Source organism: Lissotriton helveticus, chromosome 2_1 (genome assembly GCF_964261635.1).
Source record: "Lissotriton helveticus chromosome 2_1, aLisHel1.1, whole genome shotgun sequence".
NCBI lineage: Eukaryota > Metazoa > Chordata > Amphibia > Caudata > Salamandridae > Lissotriton > Lissotriton helveticus.
This window is the reverse complement of record NC_136059.1, coordinates 647,723,516-647,746,557: the sequence shown is the minus strand read 5'-3', so window position 1 is coordinate 647,746,557 and position 23,042 is coordinate 647,723,516. Positions and strand designations below refer to the sequence as shown.

The 23,042-nt window shown below is 49.1% G+C and overlaps 1 protein-coding gene across 2 annotated transcripts in view; it reads right to left on the bottom strand.

Moving 5' to 3' along the window:
- Positions 1-7,143: 7,143 nt before the first annotated feature.
- The window catches only part of RASA1 (RAS p21 protein activator 1), a 1,157,575-nt gene continuing 1,141,676 nt past the window's right edge, over positions 7,144-23,042 (bottom strand). For both annotated transcript variants that reach the window (XM_078675333.1, XM_078675334.1), the window contains one exon: positions 7,144-8,209. In XM_078675333.1, coding sequence (XP_078531459.1) covers positions 8,126-8,209 — 84 coding nt within the window. In that variant the 3' untranslated portion in view covers positions 7,144-8,125. The remainder of the gene's footprint in view (positions 8,210-23,042) is intronic.

Sequence of the window (23,042 nt, the reverse complement as noted above, 5' to 3'; positions counted from 1 at the left end):
GAACCTTTGGGATGAGAGGAATCGGTGGGAAGGCATACGCAAAGATTCCGGTCCACCTCATCAACAGGGCATTTCCTCTCGATCCTTGCTGGTGGAACCTGCTGGCAAAGTATATGCATTTGCTGTTCTGTTGCGTGGCAAACAGGTCCAGCGTTGGTGTGCCCCAGAGCCGGAAAATTGTGTCCACTTGGCGTTGTTCGAGTTCCCACTCGTGACATCCTGTGAACGATCTGCTGAGATCGTCGGCCAGAGAATTCTGAATTCCCTGAACATGCTCCGCTCTGAGGGAAATTTTGTGATGGAGTAACCATTCCCACATTTCCTGCGCTTGGAGAGACAGGGCTAGAGATTTTGTGCCCCCTTGCTTGTTTACGTAAAACATGCTGGTGGTGTTGTCCGTGCGCACCAGCACTGCAGAGCCTGCAATTCTTGGCAGGAAGGCTCGCAAGGACAGAAAAATGGCCCTCAACTCGAGGCAGTTGATGTGTTTGTGCTTGTACTGATGGGACCACCGTCCCTGCACTTGAAGGTCTTGGAGATGGCCTCCCCAACCCTCCATGGAGGCATCTGTCGTCAGAGTAAATTCCGGTAGGGTCTGAAGAAAAGTGAGCCCCGGAGACAAATTGGTCTTTGCCGCCCACCATAGAAGAGCCTGTTTCATCTTGGGCGTGACCTTGATTCGGTCTTCGAAAGATCCGTCTATCTGCCGCCACTGTCGATGCAATTCCTCTTGGAGAGGCCTCATTCTGAGTCGAGCCAGTGGGACTAGATGGAGTGCAGAGGAACACATCCCTAGCAGGGAAACAAACTGTCGGACCGAAAGAGACTTTTTTGACCGTATTTGACTTGCCAGCTTTGTGATCTTGTCCTGACGAATTTGGGTCAAGAAGGCCTTGCACTGAGAAGTGTCCAGTACTGCTCCTAGGAACGTCAGAATTTGTTTGGGTTGCAGTTGAGATTTTTTGACGTTGAGGGTCAGGCCCAGATTTGAGAACATTGATAGAGCACTTTTGACCGATTGCCTTGTTAAAGTTTTTGTTGGACTCTTTATTAACCAATCGTCGAGGTACGGGAATACTTGGATTCCCTGTGACCTCAACACAGCTGCAACCGGAACTAGAGTCTTGGTAAAGATTCTCGGTGCAGATTTCAGGCCGAAAGGGAGCACCTTGAATTGAAAATGGACACCAGCCACTGTGAATCTCAGATACTTGCGGTGGTTTGGATGAATGGGAATGTGGAAGTAAGCGTCTTCCATATCCAGGGAAGCCATGAGGCAATTGAGGACATCCGTGAGCGTCACCATGCGGAAACTCTGCTTTTTCAGATATTTGTTTAAGTTTCGTAGATCCAAAATTGGACGCCACTCTCCTGAAACCTTTTCCACAAGGAAGAAGCGAGAGTAAAACCCCTGATTTTTCTGGGATGTTGGAACTTTCTCTATCGCATTTTTGTGCAGCATCTTCATGGCTTCCATGTATAACAAATGAAGACGAGGAGGGGAGGGACCCCTGGGCGGTGACGTTGGAGGTTTCTGCAAGAACTCCAGAGTGAGTCCGTGTTTGATTATGTCCAGAACCCACTGATCTGAAGTTATCTTCCGCCACTGTTGATAAAAGGCGGAGATCTTGGCGCCCACGGGGAGGGAAGGAAGGGAGGATGGTGTCCGGCAAAACTCACTGGCGTTTATTTGAATCGCGTCCCTGGTAGTTAGAACGTCGTTTCCCTCCTTGACGAGAGAAACCCGCTGACGATGACTGCCGATAGGACTGTTGGTAGTACGGCTTATTCTGAGGTTGATACTGGCGGTTTTGCTGATTTTGATAATGTCCTCTGGAAGAAAAACCACAGCCTCTTGCTCCTCTGAAAAAACCTCGCTTATACTGTAGTGTACCAAGCGATTTGGCCGTATCAGTATCCGTTTTGATCGCAAGCAATGCTTCATCTATGTGCTTGCCAAACAATAACTCGCCATCATAGGCCATGTCAAGTATTTTGGTCTGGACTTCAGGTCTGAAAGAAGTCGCCTTGAGCCATCCTTGCCGTCTGAGAACTGCCGCTCCGGCCAATTGTCTAAAGGCTGTATTAGAGACATCGAGGGCGCAATCGATAATCTCCGAAGCCGCCCGCTCGCCTTCCACGACAACCTTCCGGACCTCTTCAACACGGTCCTCGGCAACCAGGTTGATGAATTCCGACAGATCTGACCACATTTGTCTGTCATAACGTGCTAAAATTGCCAAAGAATTAGCAATCTTAACAGTAGCAGCGGCATTAGCTGAGAACTTCTTCCCAATCGCATCTAATCTCCTGCCCTCTTTGTCTGGAGGTGTTGAAATTGGTGCCGCCGGATTCTTGGATCTTTGTTGAGCCGCTTGTAAAATCACTGAGTCAGGTCGTGGATGACCAATCAAACATGAAGGAGTATCCGGTGGTGCTCGGTACTTCTTGTCGACTCTTGGAAGAACCGCCGGGATGGAAGCTGGCGTCTTCATTATATTAATCCCTTCTTTCCAAATATATTCAATGATAGGGATAGATCTGGATACCCTTCTATACCCTTCTTTGAAATCATGAAGAAAACAGTCAGTCTGCTCAACCGAAACTGTAATTGCAAATCGAGCAGCTGCCCGGTGCATGATGTTATGAAAACCTCCTATGTCTTCTGGCGGAGAATCTGAAGGTTGTGGCAAATTAGGAGAAGGCATAGGAATGATGTAATCATTCCATGGTTCCGTAGGCGTGGAATCCGGAAGTTCACCATCCTCTCTTTCATCCTCATCTGGAGAGGAGACGTCAACATCATGACCTCCAGTCCCGGGGTCAACATCCTGCCTTGGAGAGTGTGAAGGATGTGGCGGGGAATTTATCGGCATGTCTACTGGCACAGGATTTGGAGTAGGCAGAGTTGGTGGAAACCTCTGACGATAATCAGCCAGCATGGCCTGCAAATCATGAATTAGAGAAGACGGAAGATGAGCCGTGTCTTCTGCTTGTTGTTGCTCCTGATGATAAGGAGTAGCTAAATTTTCCTGATAGTAATGAACCTCATCATCATCATCATCTTCATCCTCTTGAAATTTTATGTGTAACTGGGAAGGGTGATGGGCCACTCCAAAAGGCTCTTCATCATCCCCTTCATCATCAGAATCTTCCTCCACGTAGTTTTCCAAAATATGGGAAGGCAAGAGGGGAGACAAATGAGAGTAACTCTGTCTCTGAAATGACTTCATCTGGAAATGGGTATACTGGACCCTTACTGGAGATGTGGGCAATAAATGCGTAGACGGCACATTCAAAGAGGCCAGCGCTGCTGTCGACGGTAGAAGTGAAACAGATGTGTGCGTCGCCGGTATTGTCGTCGACGGTATCGTCATTGGTGTTGTAATCGTCGACGAGGACTTTTTTGAAGCCGTCCTAGTAGACGGATCCGTCGACGGACTCTTCGTCGTCGAGCTGGTCGTCGATGGAGCTGAAACCTTCGTCGACGGGCTCGTCGTCGACGGGCTAGTCGTCGACGGGCTTGCCGTCGACAGGGTCTTCGTCGACGGACTTGTCGTCGACGGGGTCTTCGTCGACGGGATCTTCGTCGACGGGGTCTTCGTCGACGGGGTCTTCGTCGACGGACTCTTCGTCGACGGGATCTTCGTCGACGGGATAGTGGAAACCTTCGTCGACGAGAGCGTCGACGGAAGCGATGACGAATGCTTCGTAGATGGTGATTTGGTCGTCGACGGAAGACTCGTCGACGACGAGGTTTTCTTCGATGATTTTTTATCAGAAGAAGAAACCATGACGGACATCACAGGAGAAGTAATTGCTGAGGTGGTAACAGTACTTGAAGAAGTAGAGGACGTAGAATAGGTGGTGACAGTGAGAGAGGACACCAAAGAGACAGCTTTAGTGCGGACTGTACTCACAGTAGAAGACTCTGTTGACGCAGCACTCTTTGTGGACTCAGAGGGTTTATGAGAGAGTTTAGGTTTCTTCAGTCTCTCAGGAGAACACCTCTCTTTGGAACTGGCTCTCTTACTTGAGGTAGAGGCTCTGTCCTCGTCATCTGTGGCAGACGACTTCAGCCACAAAAGAACTCTTGCCTCTCTATCCCTGATGGTCTTAGGAGGGAAGGTTCGACATATCCTGCAATCCTTCACAACATGTGAAGGATGCAAACAATAAATACAATCAGAGTGCTGGTCGTCCACATGTACCCTCTTCTTGAAGCAGGAACCACAAGCCTTGAAAAGAGCCTTCTTTTCAGACATCTTGAAGAGAATAGAAGAAATTTTGAAGAAAAACTGAGTAGGGACTCAGGGAGACTCCCTTACACACGAAGTGCGGTGAAAATCTGAGGAGAACTGCCTGGGCTGGGAAGGTTCTAGAGGGTGAGGTTAGCTGATTGGCTGAGGCTACATTTTCAGTTCTTTTTACATAATGAGGTAGATAGGCTGCTAAGTTTTGGGCCTAGTTGGGCCTATATCCTTTTCTAGCCTACTACTAATGGTTTTTAGGCACTGCTATTATATATATAATTTACCGTGGGACTCCCGCCTCGACGACGGGGAATGATTCAGGCATGTGAATCTATGAAAGATACCCCAATACTGGATAACTAAGGGTACCACTGTTCCCGGATCGGCGCTTGCTGGTGCAGAAAAAATAGGAACTGACGTCAGCGTGGGAGGACGGCATCTAAGTACTCCGGCGACGTCATCCCGGCACCAACGGAGCCGCAGACGACGCCTACCGACTCGCAAGGGTACTGCTATGCAAAAGTTTCCGGATCCAGTCTGACGCCTGGGGATATTCTAAGGTAAGGAATCTAATACTAACCTGTTTCTTTCAGATACCTAAGGTACATTAATGCAAAGTGTTGCATCTTAAGAACTGAACTAAGCTAAATCTACCATCTTAAAGTAACAGTATTGTGTATTTTTGTCGTTTATAGTCTTGTGGTAACTCTATATAAAGTATACATATTTTTTATATAAAACCTTGTGTGGTGTCCATCTGTAGTGTTGTCACTGGGTTACAGTATGTGGTCACAAATGCTTAACACACCGCTTCAGAGATAAGCCTGTCTGCTTGTGCCAAGCTAGCAAGGGGGTGAGCAGGGGTTATTTTAGGAGTGTAATCCCCTTATCCTGACTAGAGGCAAGGGTCCCTATTTGTCACAAGTGCCAACTAGAGACCCCCAAATTTAACACAATGTATGCCCTGTCATAATCAGAAAGGCTGATATCGGAATTTTGTTATATTGATATTTCTGGCATAACTTGTCACACTACTACATTGCCCCAAAAGGGACAAGTTGATTTTATTTTTACAAGACAAGTAGATTTCTGAAGCATTCTGTTCCTTGGACAAGTATATTTGTTTATCAAATTCTACATCCCTGTTACAAACTAATATAAATGCAGCCAAAATCAAGGATATCTGCACAAGATGTCACACAACTGGATAGTAGGTGATTAGGGATAGTCAACGGAACTCTACAACCTGGTACAGCAATATATAAGAAAAATTGGCACTGAAGAATATGCATGTCCTGCTACATATGTATATTAAACATCTTGACACAACTGTTAGTGGACAGCATTGTGGGGGGGGGGGGGTTGTTGTTTTCCAGTTACGGTGCCAAAATTAACTTGACAGGCCCTGGTGATACATAGAAAAAGACTGCTTGCTGCACAGATTTAACCCCTTCGATGCTCATGACGAGCTCAGCTCGTCATGATGTATACCTCTAGGGTGCTCATGACGAGCTTAGCTCGTCATGACCACACCCTTTTTCATTATAGCCCAGCACAGGAGAGGATGTTCCAAAGCACCCAAGGTGTTAACATGCACACAGAAAATGTACTTCAAAATATCATCAAGCTGCATGGTGCTCTACTCACAGATAAGAGTATCTAGATTCACAATTGCGAAACTCTACTTGAACATCTTGCTACTTCAGGCATTCAAATCCTCGAACACTGCCCCCTCATCATCCAGATCTGTGTCTCAAGCTCCTACCTGAAGTTCAGTTGAACCAAGACAGAATTCCTGTTATTTGCAAAAACAAGAAACAGGACACATCTGTCTCAATAACATGAACCTTGAGATCTTCGAACCCTACCTTTTACTGAATTCCAAGTCACTTGGATTCACCCTTAACTTCAATCTCAAGGAAAATACTGCCCAAAAAATACAAAGTTGACCTGGTAGCAGCTTTCTCTTCTGAAGAAAGTGAAAATATTTATTCTAGAAAGCGACTTCAGAACTGCTGTTCAAGCCCTCTTACTCTTGCATCTGGATAGCGATAATGATCTACTAGACTCCTTAGTTGCACTTCTTAAGGGCATCCTACATGCCACAACATAGCTCATCCAGGCCCTGGGGAAATATGATCACATCATTCCCATCCTGATAGAACTGCATTGGCTTCTCCTACCAGCCCACACAATTTTCTAAACCAGCTGCATTGTTTATATAGCTATCACAAGCAGCACCCTCGCTTATCTTACAGGCATACTCACCATCTCTGGTGGTTCTCAGAACACCCATAGCCTGTATACCATGAGACTGCACATACGGAGTGTGACAAAAAAACACAAGGTAACAGGCTTCTTCGATCTATGTGCCAAGGGGGTGGAAAAACTTCCCTACATCCAGTAGGATTTCCCTAATGGTGCTCCAGTTTAGAAAAGAGTTAAAGAGTCACCTATTTAAAGAATACCAAATTAATATTCATTACCATCTACATCCAGCAACACCCCCCCCCCCCCACGTCACTCTTTGACCGTATGCTCATCTTTGATCCTGTAAAATGCTCTGCTGCCTTTTGGCTACTTTCCCCGCTACTGAAATACCATATGCATACAATAAACAAATCTAGGTTTTGCCAATTGTGGGTTTCTGTAGATCTCTTTTTCTTCGTTTCCCATCCAATCAAAGTGTTCTTTCTTTACCTTTGAATGGGTTATCCGCCTCTAGCTACCTTCCAAACACCACATTTTTCGTTATAGAAATTCACAGATCAAACATTTTGTATTCCTTTTGGATTGGGATAAAAAATTCACAGTTTAATTAATATTGACATTGGTTTTTTAAAAATATGGGTTTGCCTTGAAAGCACAACACATTGAGAAATTACGAAAATTATAGTAAGCAGTCAAAATAAGTATTGACATTGTGCTTGACAAGACGATGCCATACATTAACAATGGATTAAGTTACACCAGCTGTTATTTTACAAAATGGTTTAATGAACATAAGCATGCCTAGTATAACTATCAACAATATTACTGAAAATTATTTTTTACAACTGTCAATACTATACAAAAGCTTTAGGATTTATCTGAATACATAGTCGTTGATGCATAATTATTTAAACAAATCAGTGTCACAATAAAAAATATAGTCGATAATACCCAGTCGACATAGTCTTATGAAACACTATTCCAGCAGTAATGTAGGTGTGTATCTTTGTGAGTGTATATATATATATATATATATATATATATATATATATAGACATACACACACACAGATGCAAACATACATAAATATGTATGTATCTACACAGACAACTATACATGTATAGATATATCTATACATGTGTATATCTGTGTACAACGAAGAATGGTCTTGCATATAAGATCTGTTGGGAAGATGTAACTACAAATGAAATTGGTCGAAACAGTCTTCAGAGGTACTAATAATGTCACTATTATAATATTACAGTATAAAAACAGTTTGTAATCCAGTTATAGTTGACTCTCAAAAAGCTCTGCGAGTTTCTTTTATTTGTCAGTTGACTTCTTTCTTGCATTGAAGCAAAAACTTTGGCAATAAGATACAATGAAAATGTTTAACTAAGTTCCAGGATTAGTCACAGCATACTGTTTGTGTTCAGTACACCAAGGCTCAGAGGTCCATGAAAATTGGTTCCATGAAGAAAAAGTGCAAGTATCCTGCACAAATAGCTCAAACCGTTGCAATTTTTCACGGCTGAGTATTTTCCTTCTCCATTGTGCACACCACTCTGATGATAGCATGTGCTGTTTTTGGCAAGACCAAATATTGCGTAAACTCCAGGGATCAGGATGCTGGATCAATGCACATTCTGGTTGACAAGCTGCTACCTGATGTTGTTTGAAGCTGAATACTGATTTTGCTTTTGCTGAAGAAGTTCTGTAATTGCCAGGAGCTTCTTAAGTACATGCTGCCAAAAACAAAACAGTAGTTAAAGTAGAAATATGATTAAAAACATTAATGTATGTCTTGCACAAATACATTGTAATGCAGATGATATTATGGTATGGCCCATCTTTACCAAGAAATTGACACTTAGTACAGTACAGCTATCACAAAATAATTCAGAGAAAATTGGAGCAATCAAAGAATTAAAAAGTATTTAGATATGAATCCGAAAGTATTCTGGCTCATATATGTTTCAAAAGGACACTGTGAGACTTATGAGTACAATGCAAAGTAGTTATGATTTTCTTTGAACTCTATACGCCTTACTTGGGATTAAATAGGACTGTGTAGGGCAAATAAATTGAACAAAATCACAAATTTCTCCAGGACGAAGTCAACATCTTTTGTCCTGAGAAGATTAGCTACCACTAAAGACATTTGTAAAATGCATGGATCCCACTCTGAAGCGGGTTAAGCATTCTGTGATTCAACTGCATTGGCACATGGACTGATGCACATTGCAGGTGTAGACATCATCTGGTCTTGCTAGTCTACAATCTGCAATACCTGTAGTATGGTGACTCTTTTGAATTATAACTTCTTCACAAATTCGTCCAGATAGTGAAGGTCCAGGAATAGTCTTAGATCCCCATCTTTTGAAAGAACTTAAAAGTATTGCATGTGGTATAATTGTTCTCTTTCGGGAAGAGTAACCCTTTATTGAGCCTTGGGCCACAAGTGATTGCCATTGCATAATTCTGAAGAACCTCTGTATCTGGAAAAGAGGGCCACTATTGCTCCTTCAGCCAAAATTGACAGCCATTATTTCATCCTTAAGCTCTTTCCTTTTAGAAAGGAAGGGGCTTAAGGAGAGTGTGGGACAGAGGCTGCAAATGGGGAAGGAGAACAGCATACATTTCTTTATGAAGGACATAGTGGTCCAAAAATATCTATTTCTCTGGACGCAAATATGTTGCCACTGAAAACCTCTAATTAGACTTCTGTTGGCTTGTCAAAGGTGTACATTCAGTATTAAGACTCCATAAAATCATCACACAGTTATACTGCCTCAACAAAAGAATTTTAAAACTATTTTAGGTGCTCTCCCAGCATTCAAAACAAGTGATATCACTGCTGGTCCAGGCATCCATCTCAACAGAAAGTGACGTCACTTCTTACCTTCTACTTCAGTAAATTTCTCAGTCACACTGCTGGTGCATCACCAGCAAATTGTGGACATAGACAAGGGCATCTGATTTGGCATGTTAGGTCTAGGAAGGGCATTTTGGTTAGAAAACGTGCTTCAATCCTACCTCTGCAAGCATATCCCAGGTTAAGGTTCAATCATGTGACTCACCCAATATCATAAATTGCCCATCCCCACATTCACACAAAATGCATGCTCTGCAGTACTCAAGAAATCGCACACCATCACCTATCACAACATTGATGCACTGTTCAAAGAAACATGGTCTGATACATTCTATAAGTCCTTCTACTTTCTTCATTACCACAACATCCAATGTGAAAGACCATGCTTATAAGTAGGAAAGAGGACACTTTTCATCCACAAATCTTCCTTGTCCTTTACCATAGGCAAGTAGGCAACACGCAATTTCATGAAGATCTTCACATGCTACTTCATACTCTCGGTGATCTGTCCACTATCACTCACATCCTCTACAGGCCCCCTGGACAAAACAGCAGCTTCATAGCCAAAGTTTCAAAACTCCTCACCACCTCATCTAAGAACCCATACCACCATTCGCAGCGACTTCAACGTCCCATACAACTGAAGCAGAGAGAAGGCATACACCATCCTGAACCTCACTGAATCAAGCAACGTAGAAGAGCAGGTTGTGAGAAGTTGGCCTGATATATGATGCTCACTAATTCTAGTGATCACCTTGTATCAGTCCAAACAACCCTTATGGTGATTGGTTGTAAGTCAACCTGATAGACCAGCTATCCTAGTAGCGTGGACAAAAGCAGTCTTTAGGCTAAACTCTTTTGGCATGTGAAGCCAGCTGTTTTACCACAGTATAACCCCTTGAATACCAGATGAAAGGACACCACACAGGTTGTTATGAAAATAAACGATACATTTATTAATAACAACACCTCTGAACTCTTTATGAGGTCAGAGGGCTAAGCACATGACAATACTACAAAAGAAATACGAGTTCGCACAATATCTACAAGTGTGCCTGAGGGGCACGGCAAACCATATACTCAAAACAATGGAATGCGAGGAAAGAAAATACTGTAAGAAGATCCAGAGGCTGGAGGATCGCTGGGACTACGCTACGAACTAGGTAAGTACGGAGCAGGAGGCCCACGGGACTCACGTGCAGAGTGGGAACTCTCACACGGGATGCGTACCAACGTCTATGGATGCTACAGTTTACAAAGTTACGGATTCCGGACGAACCCGGCTGGATGGAGGGAAAACAACAGTGGACCTGGACACTAGGATAGTGGACACAGACTTCAGCACCTAGAAGCTTTAGTTACCTAACTCACAGGCTCCGGGTGCATAGGGCTGAAGTTGCGTCGGGTTTGCTGTGTTGATCCCGGGGATGCCTGAAACAAGAAGTTGCTGGCAGGCAGCCAGATGGAGGAGTCCGGTGGTTCCAAGGATGGAACTAGGAAGAAGGAAGTCCTGAAAAGGAAGGGGACAGAGTCTTGGTCACTAGCCAGTGACGGTGCTGGAACCCGGAGGGAACCAGATGCTGTCGCCGCGTTCAGGTGGAAGAAGGGTCGCTTCTCTCTGTAGCTGCGCGGACCAGGAGCTGTTCTTCACGACCAGGCTGGAGGCACGAGCTGTCCCACGTAGTCTGCTGCTGTTGGCGGTGTCGGATCGTCGATCTGGACAACAGGCCTTGGCTAATGCAAGCCACGCGGTGGAACAAAGATGGCGTCTGGAGTGGACCAGGAGGGTCCGGGGTGCTTCTCTTTCACAAAGAAGCAAGGGCCAGTCTGGGGGACCAGACTAGCAGTGTCGGAATCTTCGGGTCGTCGTCTCAGAGGTCACTAGCCAGCCGGCAAGTGACCAGACAACAGGAAGGGCAGCAACCAGGCAAAAGGGCCCCACGCAGATCACGGGGATGCTGGGGGGCTGGTCTTTGGTGCAGGAGCTGCGTCAGTGTGGGGCTTCTCAGTCCAAATGCACTCACTCAAGGAACCCTCAGGGGTCGTGCTGGAAGCGCTGTGCAGGTTTCTTCAAGATGGCCGTCTCCACGTTGCTCGACGCACCCACGGGTCCCAGCTGTGATGTGGGTAGAGGTCAGAGAGGTCTGGAGGTCCGGGTCTTGTCGAGCTGGGTCGTCGGATTCCGGGATGGAAGGACTGTTCAGCAAACCGCGCAGGAGCTTGATGGTGCCTGCGAAGTAGGATGGTCACTCCCTGACCATAGGGGAGATTCTTCAGTCTTCTGGTGTCCAGGAGGTCGAAGGTCAAGAGTTCTTCGTGGAAGTTGTCAAGAGTAATCTAATCTGGAATGGGACCAGCTCCTACCTTTATTCAGCTAAAGGGGGCTGCACTACGACTAGGTCCCTCCCCTGGGTGGGACCAGGAAGGGGGGTGGTTACACCCCCTATCCTTTGTCCAGTTTCCCGCCAGAGCTGGGGCTGGAGTGCCCCAGCAACTGGTTGGAACCGGTGTATGCACAGGGCACCTTGTGTGCCCCAGGCATGTCTCATTCCTTTCAGCCTTGGCCTACCTAATACACAAAATCCTGTCTGGGGTGGTGCTAGCACCTCCCAAGGCAGGAAACCCTTTGTCTGAGTCTCCCTTGCTGGAAGGACTTCCAGCAGCAGGAGGTCAGACTTGTGTCTGTGGTGGCAGCATCCATTTTGTGATGCTGAGGCTCGAGTTAACTTTAACCGGGGTTTACAGTTACATACATGTCGTGCCCCTCTAGAAGGGTGGAATGCTAACCCCGTCGCCAGAATTGGCGAGGGGTTAGTATTCCAATTCGTATGACACCTTACTCGACATGTTTTGATAATGCTATGCCAAGGTTAGCATTTAACCGCGAGGATTATAATGCACTTAAGAGTATATGGTATAGCGTTATCATGGCACAGCTATCAGGACTTGGTTCCGCAAGCTGCAAACGGGCTCAGCTCGTGCCAGAGCACCATCTCACATAATTCCAAGCACTCTGCCTTCAGGATTGATAAGGCCTGCCATAGGAGTGACTGATAGGAATATATGTGTCCATTTTAGGGTTAGATATAGGAATACTATATCTAAAGCAAAGGGTGATTACACCACCTTGCCCCAGCTGTCGTGCAGCCAGTTGTGTCAGATTTGGGTGGCCAGCCAGGGGTGGCATAATACATGCTGCAGCCCCTGGTAGGCCCTGGGTACACCTAGGCCCTGGATACCTAAGGTATACTGTACAGGGACTGATAAGGTGGCCCAGTACCAATTGGTAAATGCACCTAGGGTACATGGTTGTAATTTAGAGAGAGAACAGCTAGGCTGTGGGTCGGATTAGCAGGCCCACAGCCAGGGAAAGTCGTAAACCAGTGAAGCAAAAAGCAAAAATCTGGGGTGGCCATGGGATTGCAGACCCCACTCTCCTACACAGGTCATCTAATCAATACACTCCAAAGGCCAAATCCTGGACTGCATCTTCTCAATCATCCAATAAACCCTTCCATACTCTAACACCAGGCGGACCACCTCCAATCCCCATGACTTTGTTCAGTGTCTAACCAACAAATTGAGGTCAACACAAAGGAGAGCAATGTACCATAAAATCATTCAAAGACTTTTCCACAACAACACAGAGCTTGAACTCATCTTTCAGCCTGCCACTTCCATGTCGGATGTCAACAATGTTCTAAACAACTTCAATGTATTTCTGGAAAACCATGTGAACATGTGCGTACCAGCTAAAATTAAAAAATGTAAGCGAAGCCCTTTAGCATATTGGTACTTCAGAGACCTTGCTGATAACAAAACACTTCATCTTCAGACAAAAAAGAAAATGGAAGAAAAGCAGAACTCCTGGCAACTTCACAAAGTCCTTCTGTGCAGCACACAGACATCTCATCACTTCAACCAAATTCAACTATGATACCAACACCACCAATACAGCAGCTAGTTGAAGCAGAACACTAAAAAACAATTGAGTACTGTATCAACATCCTGCCTCACACTACTAACCCACACTTCATGGGCAAGTGCAATGCCATCAGCCACTTTGTTAATGAAAAAATACAAAAGACATGTTGTAAAAGTTACTTACCTTCAGTGACACCTTATCCGGTAGAGACAGGATGTAGCCGCAGATTCCTATTCTTAGAATCCTCCCTAGGCACCAGACTGGATCCAGAAATGATCCCAGTACTACCTCTGTGCATTGGCGTTCAGCGACTCCGTAGCGTTGTCCCCAGACTAGGACTACAAAGGAATCCATATAAGCCCTCCCAGTTTCTTTTGTGACTCTCTTCGTGACAACAAGTGGTGCCCCTTAGAGAAACAGTCTCTTGAAACTGTGCCAAACAAAGAAAAATCTTGTAACAAGAAGTACAGAATGAACGAACAGCAGTAGTACTAATATACAAAAAGGGGATCTACGCAAAAACAGAGCCCTCAGTTTGCAGAGCGAGGATGGGTGGGTAGGTCAACAAGGAATATGTGGCTAGATCCTGTTGCTACCAGACAAGACAGTACTGAAGGTAAGTAACTTGTCCATCTGATAGAGACATCTAGCCTTATCTTAGAATCAGATGCACAAGCAATACCATCCTTGGAGGAGGGATGCAAACTGACTTCACCAAAGATCCCCAAAGAGGAGAAGCCGGTCCAAAAGATAGAAAGGGACCAGACAATCCAAAAATGATAGGTGAAACAAAATGCTCACTGAGAGGCCTGATCTCCAAGAAACAATATGGGAAGCCCTTAGGGAGCAGAAAGTTATAAGACCGTAAGAACACTATATAGAACCAGTAAAGAGGCAGCACCAAAGGGAATGCAATGGGACCAAGGGCAATAGTCCAAAAAGTCCAGGCTCAAAAGAAAGAGAATAAATGCCGAAGAGCATCGCTAGAAACTAACAAGAACGGTAAAGAAACCGGTCTTACATTGAGAACCTTGGCGGTATAGAAGGTACTCTCTTAAAGCACAAGTTACTTACCTTCGGTAATTATATATCTGTAAGAAACAGTAGTTAGTGTTAGATTCCTTACCTTAGAATATCCCCAGGCGTCAGACTGGATACGGAAAGTTTTCGTCAGCAGTACCCTTGCGCGTCGCTAGGCGTAGTCTGCGGCTCCGCGTCAGTGTCGTGATTGCCGGGATGACATCGGAGTACTTAGACACCTCCCTTGCGTGCTGACGTCATTTCTGTACATAGCTTTCCGCGCCAGGAACACAGAGCCATGATAGAAACAGACACTGGTGTCACGAAAATAAGGCCCTGAAAGGGATGTCCTTAACCCTAGATATTGGGTCGCAGAACGGGGAGGATGGGTGGGGCGGGAAGGAATCTAACAATAACTACTGTTTCTTACAGATATATCGTTACCGAAGGTAAATAAATTGTGCATTTGAAAAAAAAGGTTAGTGTTATATTCCTTACCTTAGAATAGAGACCCCAGCAATACCAACCCCGGTGATCACACCAGAAAGTCCCGGAGAACGGAACGGCCGAAAAAGCCATCTCTCCGGACTTGGCTGTCGAGTCAGTAGTGTCTAGAAAACGTGTGCAGCGAGGCCCACGTAGCTGCCTGGCAGATGTCCTGCAAGGGGACTCCCCCACCAAGGGCAGTAGTAGCTGCCGTGGCCCGAGTAGAATGGGCGCGCAGCCCAACTGGAAGCTCCTTCTTAGCCAAGGAGTAGAAAACCTTGATGCACAAAACGACCCACCGAGAGATGGTCCGCTTGTGCACTGCCCTTCCTTTCTTAGCACCCATGTAACCAACAAATAGCTGGTCGTCCACCCGGAACTGGCGAGTGCGATCTAGATAGAAGGAGAGCGCATGTTTTGGGTCCAGACGTGGAGCCTCTCTTCCTCTTTCGAGGGATGCGAGGGCGGAAAGAAGGTGGGCAAGGTGATGGACTGCCCGATGTGAAAGGCCGTGACTACCTTGCGCAGGAAAGAAGGAGGAGTCCTCAGAACAACTTTGTCCGGATGGACAGAAAGGAGGTTTTGAAGATAGAGTCTGGAGCTCACTCACTCTCCTGGCAGAGGTGATGACAACCAGGAATGCAGTTTTAAGAGTCAAAAGACGAAGAGGACAGTTATGAAGTGGTTCAAAGGGAGCGCACATTCAGATATGTTAGAACAAGATTCAAGTCCCACTGAGGCTTCACGACGGGAATAGGAGAAAACGTGTGTGATGCCTTTCAAGAATCTATTTACAACAGGGGACTTGAAAAAAGAAGGATGATCAGGAAGCCTTAAGAAGGCTTAAATGCCCGAGAGGTAGCCCTTGATAGTGCCCAGAGCAGAGCCCTGGCTGCCAGAATCACATCGCAAACTTCAGGGGGCAAGTCAAATGGCCTCAACTGCCGCCGCTCAATCTCCACGCATGAAGGTGGAGGCTGGGCAGGTTTGGGTGGAGGACCGTCCCCTGCTGCAGCGACAGAAGGTCCTCCTGAAGAGGCAGATGAATCGGCTGACATGCTGAGTAGCTCGGGATACCAGTATCTTCGTGCCCAGTCCGGAGCCACAAGGATGACTTGGGCCCGGTCGCGCCTGATCTTCTTCAGAACTCTGGGCAGAAGTGGTATAGGCGGAAAGGCGTACAACAGACCGCAGTTCCATTCGCGATGAAAAGCGTTTCAGAGCGAGTGCCGCCTTGGAAATTCCAACGAGCAGAACTGATGATATTGCAAGTTCTCTTCGGTGGCGAATAGATCTAACCAAGGTTCTCCCCACTGCTGAAAGAGACCATGCGCCACGTCCGAGTTCAGATGCCATTCGTGACCCATCATGCGCCGGTGACTGAGTTCATCCGCCCTGGCGTTCAGGGAACCTGCCAGGTGTTGAACCATCAAGGAAATGCCTTGATGTTCCAGCCATGTCCAGAGGCACAGAGCCTACTGACATAGGGTCCACGACCCCACCCCGCCCTGTTTGTTGCAGAACCACATGGCGGTGGTGTTGTCCGTGAAGACCTGCACTACACTTCCCCGGACAGAGGGAAGGAATGCCTTCAGTGCATAACGGATCGCCCGCTTCTCCAGAAGGTTGATATGGAGCTGGGACTCCGCCGCAGACCAGAGGTCCCTGATCTCCCGCTCTCCCATGTCGCCCCCCATCCCAGGGGGGACGCAACCGTCACCACTATGTGCTCCAGTTGGGGTAGGGAGAGAGATCTGCCGCTGACCCTATCGCGGTTCGTGAGCCACTACTGCAACTGACTCGCAGTGCCCTCCAAGATCAGGACGTGGTCGGAAAGGTTGCCCTGATGCTGTGCCCACTGAAACTTCAGGTCCCACTGCAGAGCCTGCATATGCCATCTGGGATGTTGCACTAGCAGGATGCAGGAGGCCATCAGGCCCAGGAGTCAGAGGGTCATCCTGACTGAAACCCGAGATAGAGGCTAAAAGATTCGAATCATAGCCTGAATATCCTGGACGCGCTGCTCGGGAGGATAAACCCGAAACCGCGTCGAATCCAGAACCGCTCCGATAAAAGGGAGCTTCTGAGAGGGACTCAGGTGCGACTTCGGCACATTGATGGAGAACCCAGCAAATGCAAGAGGTCGGCCGTAGTCTGAAGGTGGAAGACTAGTGTCTGGGGCGAACCCGCCTTCAACAACCAGTCGTCGAGGTAGGGGAAGACTGACAACCCTGAACTGCGCAGATGAGCTGCGACCACACCCGAGGGGAGATGGTAAGGCCGAAGGGGAGCACGGCAAATTGAAAATGGTCCTGGCCTACCATGAACCGCAGGTAACGCCGGTGGACCGGCAGGACAGGGATGTGAAAATAGGCGTCCTGCAAGTCCAACGCCAACATCCAGTCTCCAGGGTCGAGGGCAGTCAAGACCTGAGCCAGAGTCAACATCTTGAACTTCTCCCGATTGACGAGGTCCAAGATGGGGCGCAATCCCCCTTTGCCCTTCTTGAGGACCAAAAAGTAGTGGGAATAACGACCACGCCCTACTTCTGGCCCAGGAACGAGCTCGATGGCCCCCTTGGCCAAAAGGGCCAGGACTTCCTGCTGGGGAAGCAGGAAATGATCCCCCGACATGCGGTGGAACAAAGTGGCATGGCCGGGGGAGGGGGGATAGACTCGAAGGGGAGGGAGTAACCTCTCCGGACAAGTTGCAGCACCATCTTGTCGGAAGTGTCAGAGTGCCAATGGGGAAGGTGATGACAAATCCTGCCACCCACTGGCATGGAGTGCGCCCCGAAGCTCAGACTAGGAAGGCTTTGAGGCGGATGCCGTGGAGGCAGAGGTGGACTGGCCCTCACGCCGACCCCCGGAGCCGCCACGGCGGCCTTTGCACCCACGCCGAGTTTGGTTCCGTGCAGGCTTGTGACTGAACGAGCGGGCAGGGGCGCCTCTTCCCTGTCCATAAAAGGAGTGAAAAGCAGACGTGGCTCAAGGACTTGGCTGTAGCTCGAGAGTCCTTAAAACGCTCCAGCGCACTGTCGGCCTTATCACCAAACAGGCGAGTGCCATCGAAGAGCATGTCCATGAGCGAGCTCGGGACTTCTAGGGAGAACCAGGTAGATCTCAACCTGGCGTGCCGACAAAGTGCCACCGTCATGGAAATCGCCCTACCGAGAAAGTCTGCGGTATCTAATCCACAACAAACAGCGAATTTAGCCGCGTCTTTACCCTCGGCCACAGCCTAGGACAGCACAGCCTGGACCTCTTCAGGACCCTGAGGCAACACCTCAGCAACTGTATCCTACAAAGCATGGGAATAGCGGCCCAATAGACATGCGGTGTTCACTGAACACAGCCCCAAGCTGGCCGTCGAGAACAACCGCCTGCCGAACTGCTCCAGCTTCTTAGAATCCTTATCCGCGGAGCCGTGGGAAAGGCACTCTGGGACGTCGAAGCTTGAATGACCAGGCTCTCGGGCGTAGGATGAGTGGTCAGAATGGCAGTATCACCTGGCGCCGGGCGATGACGCCTGGCGACGTTCTTATCTACAGGTGCCACTGTTGCCGGCCACGACCAAGTGCCCAACAAGACATCAGTGAGGGCGTCATTAAACGGCAGCAGTGGCTCCGATGAAGTGGACGCCGACTGGAGCACTTCAGTGAGGAGATTAGTTTTCAGGCCCACTGTAGGGAGATCAAGGTTAAGGACCTCAGCTGCCCGAAGGAGCACCGCCGCATACGAGGCGCCTTCCTCCATAGTGGATGGGGGAAAGGCAAACCTTGGCCTCTTCCAAGTCGTCCGCCCAATCCTGCTCGGAGTCGCACTGACGAGCAAGAGGGTACTCAGACCCCTTCCAGTCGTCCTCAGCCTCCGCCGTGTGCAGCGGAGGCAGGTCAGGGACTGGGGGAGGAACGCACAGCGTCGGGAACGGCGCCAGCCGGGGCCGAACTGGCGCCATGTCCCAATTCGGATCCCAAGCGGGGACAAAACCGTCCATGAACCAGGGCAGAGGCGGAACCAGCAGCATCCACTGCAGCGCCGGAGGCTGAGCTGAGGGCGGCGCCGGGGCCGGAGCGGACGGTGCAAGATCCTCCGGGGCCGGAGCCGCCGGTGGAGTCGACGCCCCAGCAGGATCCTGACACAGGACCGCGGGGCCCAAAGGCGCACCGGCGGGAGCCGGAGGCCTAAACAGGCGGTCCATGGCTGCAAGAAACTCTTGCACCTGTGCGAGAGTTGCTGAAGACCCGGGTAGGCCGCGGGACTCCCAGGCTCCAAAGGAGCCGCAGGGGCGGAACCCCTGTCCCCCTCGTTTGCATCCGAGGACCTACTGGGTGACTTCGGAGAGTGACAACGCTTCTTAGACTTCTTTTTGTGTTGTCTCGTACCCAAATCCGGGGTGAAGACTTGGAGCCCAAGGAGCAGTGATGGTGGCCCCGCGAGCATTCACAAGAACGGCCCCTGAACCGCGAACGGTGCTGAGACGAGTGCCGAACTTTAAGCAACTTCCTGGGCCGCTCCCTCAATGCTTTCGGGGGCATGGCCCGACAGTCCAGACAGGACCAGGAGTCGTGGTCGCACTCCAGGCAGTAGAGACCGCCACCGACATATTGCGACGGCAGGCCCCACTGGTACGCACCAGAGAAGACCAACAAGGGACAGAAAGTCCCAAAAAAGATAGTAAAAAAGTGACTAAGGTACGTGCTCTAACCGGCTCTGAGCTTACTGCCCTGGAAAAAGAAAGAACTGATGTCAGCGCGCATGGGTGGCGCCTAAGTAGTCTCCGTGACATCTCGGCGCATACGACACTAGCGACGGACGCTGAACCGCAGGACCCCACCTACTGACGCGCAGGGGTACTGCTAAGCAAAACTTTTCGGATCCAGTTTAATGCCTGGGGATATTCTAAGGTAAAGACTCTATCACTAACATGTCTCTTTCAGATATAAACGTATATAAGGAGAACTATGCATAGAAAAAACATAGAAATTCCCTTTAGAGACACAATTCATACAGGGTAAGCGAAAGCCTATCCACTCCGCCGAAGGTAACAGATGTCCTCTGTCAGTGAGCAGGAGGATGAGAAGTGGAGGAACGAAGGGTACTTCAAGCACAGAGGTAATCAAGGGAGGACATAGATAATACATCCTACTGTGGTAAAGAAGTTACAACAGTAACTGAGGTGAAGACAGAAAGACAAGGTTGAAAAACAGCAACACAACGCCACCTAAGAGTAGCAAGTGTAGGCTATTTCCCAGTATAGGAAAACATGGCAACTGTCCAAGAATCAATGCTACCGACTGATGAAAGGTACCAGCAGGCAGTAACAAGTGAAACGAAGAATAAACAGCAGGAAGTAGAAGAGTAGGAGGAGGAAGAAGAGGATGAGGTAGAAGAGGAGGAGGTGAGAAGCTAGAAGAGGAGGATGAGGAAGAGGGCGAAGAAGAGGAAGAGGAGGAGGAGGGTGAAGAGGAGGATGATGAGGAGGAGGATGATGAGGGGGAGGAGGACTGCCACGGTGAAACAAAACAATTGTTCAACCCATGGATGGAGTCTTGAGAAACCTCACCAACGCTCCATTGAAACTTGAGAAACAGGTAGTAAACCGTGTGGAATGGGCACGAAGCCCCACAGGAGGCTCCTTTCGAGCCAAAGAGTAACAAGCCTTGATGCACAAGACGACCCATCGGGAAATGGTTCATTTGTGCACCGCCCGTCCCTTCTTAGCGCCCACGTAATCAACAAAGAGTTGGTTATCCACCCGGAACTGGCGTGTGCGATCCAGATAGAATGAGAGCATACGTTTTGGGTCCAGACGGTGGAGCCTCTCTTCCTCTTTCGAGGGATGCGGAGGCGGAAAGAAGGTGGGCAAAGTGATGGACTGCTCGATGTGGAAGGCTGTGACTACCTTGGGCAGGAAAGAGGGTTGTGTCCACAACACAACTTTGTCCGGATGGACTGAAAGGAAAGGAGGTTTAGAAGAAAGGGCGTGGAGCTCACTCACTCTCCTGGCAGAGGAGATGGCAACCAGGAAAGCGGTCTTCAGAGTAAGGAGGCGAAGAGGACAGTTATGAAGTGGTTCAAAGGGAGCGCACATCAGAAAAGTTAGAACAAGGTTCAAGTCCCATTGAGGCATCACGAAAGGAACTGGAGGAAACATATGAGTGATGCCCTTCAAAAACCTATTTACAACCAGGGAATTGAACAAACAGGGCTGATCAGGTAGCCTTAAGACGGTGGAAATGGCCGAGAGGTAGCCCTTCAGAGTGCCCAGAGCAGAGCCCTGCTGGGCAAGAGAAAGAAGAAAGAGGAGAACCTCTGAAAGAGGGGCAGAAAGGGGATCCACAGCCTTTGCTGTGCACCATGCCACAAATTTGTTCCACCTGCAGGCGTATACCGATTTTGGGGAGGGACGCCTGGCTGATAGAATGAAATTACAGACTTCAGGAGGCAAGTCTAATGGCCTCAACTGCCGCCGCTCAATCTCCAAGCATGTAAGTGGAGACTGGACAGGTTCGGGTGGAGGACCGTCCCCTGCTGCTGCGACAGAAGGTCCTCCTGAAAGGGCAGATGAATCGGGGGATCGACAGACATGCTGAGTAGCTCGGGATACCAGAACCTCAGTGCCCAGTTCAGAGCCACAAGGATGACTTGGGCCCGGTCGCATCTGATCTTCTTCAGCACTCTGGGCAGAAGTGGAATAGGCGGAAAGGCGTACAACAGACCGCAACTCCACTCGCGACGAAAAGTGTCTCAGAGTGAGTGCCGCCGTGGAAATTCCAACGCGCAGAACTGATGACATTGTGCGTTCTCTTCTGTGGGAAATAGATCTAACCAAGGCTCTCCCCACTGCTGAAAGAGGCCTTGCGCCACATCTGAGTTCAGACGCCAATCGTGATCCATCATGCACCGACGGCTGAGTTCGTCCGTCCTGGCGTTCAGGGAACCTGCCAGGTGTTGAACCACCAGGGTCACGCCCTGATGTTCCAGCCACTGCCAGAGGCGCAGAGCCTCCTGGCATAGGGTCCACGACCCCACCCTGCCCTGTTTGTTGCAGTACCACATGGCAGTTGTGTTGTCCGTGAACACCTGCACTACACTCCCCCGGACAGAGGGGAGGAATGCCTTCAGTGCAAGCCGGATTTCCCGCAGCTCCAGAAGGTTGATATGGAGCTGGGACTCCACCGGATACCAGAGGCCTCTGATCTCCGCCTCTCCCATGTGGCCTCCCCAGCCCTGGAGGGACGCGTCCGTCACCACTACGTGCTCTGGTTGGGGTAGGGAGAGGGACCTGCCTCTGACCCAATTGCGGTCCGTGAGCCACCACTGCAACTGTCTTGCCGTGCCCACCGAGATCAAGACATGGTCGGACAAGTTGCCCTGATGCTGGGCCCACTGAAACTTCAGGTTCCACTGCAGAGCCCGCATCCGCCACCTGGCGTGATGCACCAGAAGGATGCAGGAGGCCATCAGCCGCAGCGTCAACCTGACCGAGACGCGGGATAACAGCTGAAAGATCGGAATCAGAGTCTGAATATCCCGAACCCGCTGTTTGGGAGGATAAACCCGAAACTGCGCCGAGTCTAGAACCGCTCCGATGAAGAGGAGCTTCTGAGAGGGACACAGGTGTGACTTCGGCAGTTTGATGAAGAACACCAGCAGGTGCAGGAGGTCGGCTGTAGTCTGGAGGTGGCTGACGACTGTCTGGGGCGAGCCCGCCTTCAACAACCAGTCGTCGAGGTAGGGGAAGACTGAAACCCCTAACCTGCGCAGATGAGCTGTGACCACCGCCATCACTTTCGTGTACACCCGTGGGGCGCTGGTAAGGCCGAAGGGGAGCATGGTAAACAAAGTGCTCGTGGCCTACCGTGAACCGCAGGTAGTGCCGGTGGGCCGGCAGGACGGGGATGTGAAAATAAGCGTCCTGCAAGTCCAACACTACCATCCAGTCTCCCGGGTCCAGGGCAGCTAAGACCCGAGCCAGTGTCAGCATCTTGAACCTCTCCTTCCGGAGGAAGTCGTTGACGTTCCGCAGGTCCAAGATAGGGCGTAGGCCCCCTTTGCCCTTCTTGGGAACCAGAAAGTAGTGGGAGTAACAACCACACCCTACTACTGGCCCAGGAACGCGCTCGATGGCCCCCTTTGCCAAGAGGGACGTAACTTCCTCTCGCAGTAGATTCAAGTGATCCCCCGACACGCGGTGGTACTGCGGTGGCATGGCTGGAGGGGTCGCCTCGAAGGGGAGGGAGTAGCCCTTTCGGACGATTTGCAGCACC